The following is a 7007-nucleotide window of genomic DNA, read 5'->3' as shown; positions in this document are numbered from 1 at the left end:
AGGAAGGAGTTAGAAGTTTAGGTTAACTACAACTCTTCCACCAAGGAAGAGTATAGCATTAGAACTCTAGTCATTTCCTATTGTACTAACTCTATATATTACAGGATGTTCTCACTTTACAGGCACACACAAAAGCTGAAGTTAAACGTGAGTTGAGAGCAAAATAGCAAGCCATTTTGCAAGCAATTCTTGTGTGATTCAAGTGTGCGAACCAGAAGCAACATGAACCAGATAGAAGAACCATTTCCAAATGTCTATCTTTTTCTCTAGTTCAATTGTAGTAGGGTTTTCAAATTGTATCTTTCACCTTTATCTAGAAGCAATTTTATTAGGTAATCTGAGTATTCAAGTTAGAGTTAACTTGAAGTTGTCGCAATATTTAAAGGTTGGTTTCCACAACGGGATTGGAGGTAATCCTTAGGTTTACAAAGAGTTTTTATAAATGTTGTTTTCGCTTAGTAATTTAGTAAAGTGTTGAGGAAAATCCTACTGAGAAGTAAGTCGTGGTTTTTTCACCTTTTGATCCGGGTATTTTTCACGTAAAAATACTTGTGTTCTTTACTTTCCACATTTATGATTTATGTAATAGTAGGTTAAGGAACACATAGAAGAACCAGGTCCTTCTATAATCTGTGCACGTGAAAATTGGACACCATACAAATTACCCCCTTCTTGTGTCATTGAAGTATAAAACATCAATTGGTATCAGAGCAGGTTATTCTTAAAGAGGCTTACACCTTATGAGAAGATCAACATGAGTGCACCACCTGAAAACTGGGAAGGGCAATCCACTTCTAGGCCACCACTCTTTAATGCCTAGTACTACTCTTGGTGGAAAAACAGGATGAGAGATCACATTATAGGAGAGGACAACGAACTATGGGACATTGTCGCCGATGGTCCATTGGCTACCTTGAAGAAAAATGTTGATGGAGTAGATGTTCCAAAGACAAGAGTTGCACCGTTGAAGACTTGAGAAAGTGGGAGAAGAATGTTAAAGCCAAGAAATGGCTTGTTTGTGGACTTGGTTCAGATGAGTACAGCAGAATCCAAGGCTGTACCACTACTAAGCAAATATGGGACACACTGCAAGTGGCTCATGAAGGAACACCACAAGTGAAGAGATCTAGAGGAACTATGTTGTACTCTAAATATGAGAGTTTTGCTATGAAGGAAGGAAAAACTATTCAAGAGATGTACACAAGGTTCCCTATACTGACAAATAAACTGAAATCTCTTAGAAGGATTATTCCTGAAGAAGAAAGGGTTGAAAAGATATTGACTATAGTTTTACCTATCACATGGGAGAGCGAAATCACTCCAATCCAAGAATCAAAGAATATTGCCACTCTCCCACTGGATGAACTTATTAGGAATCGTACTACCTATGAACTTAGGAGACAGACCATAAAGATGGATGTACCTAAGAAGAAAAGGAGTTTGTCTCTCAGAATAACTGAATGTTCTGATCAGGAAGATGATGAAATGACCATGATGACCAAAGATTTCAACAAGTACCTAAGGAGAGGAAAGGATTCTTCAAGAAGTGGTAGCTACAACAAATCAAAAGCTTCTGAGAAACAAACCAATGATGGTTTCTACAAGTGTGGAAAGACTGATCACCACATCAAGAACTATCCTCTATGGGAAATTGAGTGGAAAAAGAAAAGAGTTGAATGAAGGAACAAGTTCAACCCAAGAAAAGCAACAAAGGATCAACAAAGGCTAAGGTCGCTGATTGGGGAGATAACTCAGATGAAAACTCAGATGATGATGATGATGATGATGATGATGATGATGATGAACGAGCACTTATGGCTATTGGAGAATCTGATGAAGAAGCTGAGGTGAATGTTTCTCAACTCATAGACAAGATTAAATTTTTGTCTAAGAAAAGGTTATCTAAGTTTCTAATAGAGCTAATTGATGAATATGAGGATGTAAACAATGAAAAAGAATAACAATCAAAAGAGTGTGTAGTTTTAAAAGTTAAGTACAAAAACCTGGAACATAGGACTAGTGAAACTGAAAGTGAAAATGGTGTGTTGAAGAACCAAGTTCATGAACTTGACATAACTGTCCTAGAACTTAGATCAAAAAATATAAAATTGAAATTAGGAACAGGTAAAAAGATAGCAGGTCACACACAACTTACTTTAGAAGAAAATGTAGGAAAAATGAAAGATGAGTTGTATAAAAGAGATGAACAGATAAGAACCCTAAAGGGGGATCTAAGCAAGATCAAGCATGAGCTAGACAGAACCTGTAAATGGAACAAGTCCACCGATGAACTTTCATGGCTACATGAACACCATAGAAGCAACAAGAGAGGACTTGGCTTCAGGAACCCTACACCCAAGTGGGATCCCAAAAGCAAGTACCTCACACTTCCTGAGAACAAATTTGCACACATTGTGGTAGAACTAGTCACTACAAAAGTGAATGCACTGCAAAATAAAAGACAAGTCAAAAGAACAAAGAATTTGTTCAAGGGGAAAATAGGCTGCCAAGTTAGGCTAAAAAGAATTTGATTCATCTGTTTGCCTATAGAAAGGGACCCAAACTAGTTGGGTTCCTAAGAATAACCTTTGATTTCCTTTTGTAGGTCCAAGTGAATGAGAGAAGCAAAATATGGTATATGGATAATGGCTGCTCAAAGCATATGACATGAAGAAATAAGCCGTTCCTTTCACTTGAGGAACTTAAAGGAGGTAACGTCTCTTTCGAAAATGGGAAGAAACGTGATATCATTGGAGTTGGCAAGGTAGGTAAGACTGATTCTCACTCTATTGGGAATGTCTATCTGATTGATGGATTGAAGTACATTAATAAGTGTATCATAATTGTGTGATAGATGTAACATGGTTGCATTCACCTCTACAACATGCTTTGTGATTAACCTTATCACTGACAAGATAGTTTTCTACGGAAAAAGAGTGAACAATATATATATATATATATATATATATATATATATATTGTGGATCTATCCACACTCTCAGATAATGAACTTACTTGTTTAAGTGTGTTGGATAATGATCCGCTCCTTTGGCACAAAAGACTTGGACATGCCAGTCTAAGTCAACTCAACAAACTAGTCTCCAAGGACTTGGTAATAGGACTGCCTAACATTAAGTCAAGGAAGATTAAATCTGTGAGGTTTGTGCAAGGGGGAAGCAGGTAAGATCTTCTTTCAAAAGCAAGAAAATGGTAAGTACCACCAGAACGATGGAACTGGTCCATATGGATCTTTGTTGACCAATGAGAACTTTGAGCAGAGGTGGTAAGAGATATATTATGGTGTTTGTTGATGATTACTCTAGGTTTGCTTGGACACTGTTTCTAACATCTAAATATGAAGCATTTGAAATGTTCACTTTTTCTGTTAGAAAAACTCAAAAACAACTAGGTAACCAACTTGCATCAATTAGGTCTGATCATGGTACTAAATTTAAAATTGCTAAATTTGTTGAATTTTATGATGAACATGGCATAGATCATAATTTTTCTGCTCCTGGGACTCCACAACAAAATGGAGTAGTTGAAATAAAGAATAGGACATTGGAAGAAATGTCTAGAAATAAAATGGAGTAGTTGAAAGAAAGAATAGGACATTGGAAGAAATGTCTAGAACGGTGCTTCTTTCTAGTAAACTGCCTCATAGATTCTGGGCAGAAGCTGTGAACACTATATGTTACATCATAAGTAGGTGCAGGACTAGACCTCTTGTTGAGAAGACTCCCTATGAGTTACTTAAAGGGAGAAAGCCAAATATATCCCATCTTAGGGCATTTGGATGCAAGTGTTTTGTGCACAATAATGGTAAAGACTCCTTAGTAAGTTTGATCCCAGAAGTGATGAGGGAGTATTCTTGGGATATTCTTCATATAGTAAAGCTTATAAGATCTATATCAAAAGAACAACGTGTGTAGAAGAAAGTGTACATTTGGTTTTTGATGAAACTAACATTCTTTCTAAGAGGCATGAACATGAAGATAAAGCAATTAGGCTGGTAAGAAGCTCAAATGAAACCACAACCCAGACTGAAGCTACACCAGAGGAAGTAACATGTGATGGAACATGTTCTTCTACCCAGGGTAACCTGACAGGGGAAAATGAACAAAGAATAACTGATCCTCAAATCTTGAGGGAACCTATCCATGAACATGTTCATTGGCAACAAAACATTGAAGGAACATCTAGGGGAAAACATCTGGTTGTGAAACCTTATAAGTACCAGAATTGTCAGCACATTGAGAACACAATTACTGATCCAACCTCTGGAATCAAAACCGGATCTTCTTTGAAGAATCTTTGTGCCTTTGATGCTTATCTTTCTCTTATTGAACCTAAAAATGTTGATGAGGCTTTGCAGGATGCAGAATGGGTAAATGCAATGCAGGATGAAGTCAACCAATTTGAGAGAAGTGAAGTTTGGCATCTGGTACCAAGATCGAAGGACAAATCAATATTTGGCACTAAATGGGTCTTTAGAAACAAACTTGATGAAGATGGAACAGTTACAAGGAACAAGGCAAGATTGGTGATTCAAGGATATAGTAAATAGGAGGACATAAACTATGATGAGACTTTTGTTCCAGTTGCAAGATTGGAAGCAATTAGACTTTTTATAGTCTTTGTTGCTCACATGGAATTTACTCTCCATCATATGGATGTCAAGATTGACTTCCTCAATGGCTATCTAAAGGAAGAAGTGTTTGTCAAGCAACCTCCGGACTTTGAAACCAAGGAATTTCCTGATCATATGTACAAGCTTGACAAGGGCACTTTATAGGCTCAAGCTGGCTCCAAGAGCATGGTAAGAAAGACTATCAAAATTCTTGCTTGAGCATGACTACAAGAGAGGTAAAATTGACAATACTTTATTCTTGAAATAAAAAGGTAAAGATCTCTTGGTAGTTCAGATATATGTTTATGATATAATCTTTGGAGCAACCACTAAGAAGTTAAGTGAAGAATTTTCTAAACAAATGGGGAGTGAATTAAAAATGAGTATGATGGGTGAGCTTAATTTCTTTTTAGGCTTACAAATTAAATAAAACTCAACTGAAATTATGATCTATCATCAAAAGTATGTGAAAGAGTTTCTTAAAAGATTTAAAATGGAAGATTCCAAAGAAATTGACACTTCTATAGCAACAACCCTAAAATTGGATATAGCTGAATTTGGTTCATCTGTTGATCAGAAGTTGTATAGGGGAATGATTGGTTCTTTGTTATATCTTACTGTCAGCAGACCTGGCATTGTTTTCAGTATAAGCCTTTGTGCTCAATTTCAGGCAAATCCAAAGGAGTTTCACTTTACTGTTGTTAAGAGAATCTTGAGATACATGAAAGGCACCACTGACCTTTATCTATGGTATCCAAAAGGTAGTAATTTAAACTTAGTGGGATATGCTTATTATGTATGTTTACTTGTTGATAAAAAGAGCACCTCAGGTACGACACACTTTCTTGGCTCATGTCTTGTGTCTTGGGCTACCAACAAGCAAAGTTTTGTGGCCTTATCTACTGCTGAAGCTGAGTATGTTGTTGTTGCCTCATGTTGTGCTCAATTGTTGTGGACCAAATAGCAATTAATGGATTTTGGAATTAATGGTGGTTGTATCCCTATATTCTGTGATAACTCTAGTGCAATTAGTATGACCAAGAACCCGGATCATCATAAGAGAATTAAGCACATACATGTTAGGCATCACTTTTTAAGAGACAACTATGAGAAAGGTTTGATCACTTCAGAATTTTGTGCTACTGACAAGCAAATAGCTGACATCTTCACAAAATCTCTAAGTAGATATCACTTTGAAAGGAACAAGTTAGAATTAGGGAATGATAAAGATCACCTAAAAGGAACTAGTTCTAATTCAAAAATTGGTTAGAAAATTGTGAATTTTTGTACATAATTAGATTAGATTTTGCTCAGTCTCATACTTTCATAAGTATACTCTTGTGACGTATGGTAATATGACTCATTAATCTCTAATGCTATTATATCCATTTTCTTGTAAAATTTAGATTTACACAAGAGATTTTTCAGTGAAGAACCTGATTCATCAAGATTATTTGGTACGTATTCTCCACTCTGCATAGTTTGAAATAATTATATTTGGATCATGATTAAGAGATGAGTCCCATTAAATCCCAAACCCCTTTGGACTTATCCGTTACAAAATGAACCATTTTTGTTGAAAAGGAATCCAAGGCCGTATTAAGTGCCTAGATTCTAGGGATACTCTTCAACGTCTTTTCAAACAGAAATTCAGTTTGATTATACTTCTGAAATGCTGTTAGTACCCAATTAAACACCCCTTATTAAATTGATTAGGCCTAGTGTTTCTTCACTTCAAAGTTTTCAAGCCATCAAAATACTCTCCATCTACTCTCATCTTCCAAAAACACTCAAACTCTTTTTTTCTTACAACCAAGCACAGAAATGGCTAACACCTATGAGAATCCCTCATCACCACCCAAGGAAACCTCACCTATACCATCTAATACATCATCAACTACTCCCATATCTAAGAAAGAAAGGGTAAAAATGATGGCTCACAAGGTTGTCACTGGTGGAGAGCAAATCAAGAAAATAAATAAAAAAATTGAAAGAAAGTAGGGAAGAAGAACTCCAGAAATCTAATGAGTCATTTAGTTCTACAATTGAGGACAAAGAAACTGTTTGTTCTGAGATAGAGCAGGTAACGCTTGGCCCTAAAGTTACTCCTGAAACTAATTTCTAAGGTTGCTACGAATTTGGAGACTAGATTTGTTCTAGTAGGAACTATGGCAGGTGTTGAAATTGTTGATTCTAGAAAGGTGGATGGTAATAATAAAAACAGAAAAGAAAAGGAGAGAGATGGTGCTCGAAGTGCTGTGAGGGGAATAGGAAAAGGAGTGGCTGAATCTTCACCTTCTCCTATTGGTTTAACTAAAGAATCAAGTGTTATGGTAGTTTGGAGTGAGGGATCTGCTGGAGAAGAAGATAGTGTGAG

General features: G+C 36.3%; 1 protein-coding gene across 1 annotated transcript; it reads left to right on the top strand.

Moving 5' to 3' along the window:
- The first annotated feature begins 754 nt into the window (after positions 1-754).
- On the top strand, positions 755-1680 carry LOC138890031 (uncharacterized). Its single transcript, XM_070173382.1, has 2 exons — positions 755-783; positions 939-1680. The coding sequence occupies exons 1-2, from the start codon at positions 755-757 to the stop codon at positions 1678-1680; spliced, it is 771 nt and encodes a 256-aa protein (XP_070029483.1).
- Positions 1681-7007: the final 5327 nt, after the last annotated feature.

The sequence above is a fragment of the Nicotiana sylvestris genome, chromosome 4, assembly GCF_000393655.2.
Source record: "Nicotiana sylvestris chromosome 4, ASM39365v2, whole genome shotgun sequence".
Classification (NCBI taxonomy): Eukaryota; Viridiplantae; Streptophyta; class Magnoliopsida; order Solanales; family Solanaceae; genus Nicotiana; species Nicotiana sylvestris.
This window is presented reverse-complemented; position numbering and strand designations above follow the sequence as displayed.

Excerpts from the sequence above, each read along its gene's own strand:
- LOC138890031 (XM_070173382.1), top strand. The coding sequence starts at position 755 with ATGAGTGCACCACCTGAAAACTGGGAAGG. Across the intron at positions 784-938 it reads CCACCTGAAAACTGGGAAGG|ATGTTCCAAAGACAAGAGTT; the intron begins GCAATCCACTTC and ends TTGATGGAGTAG.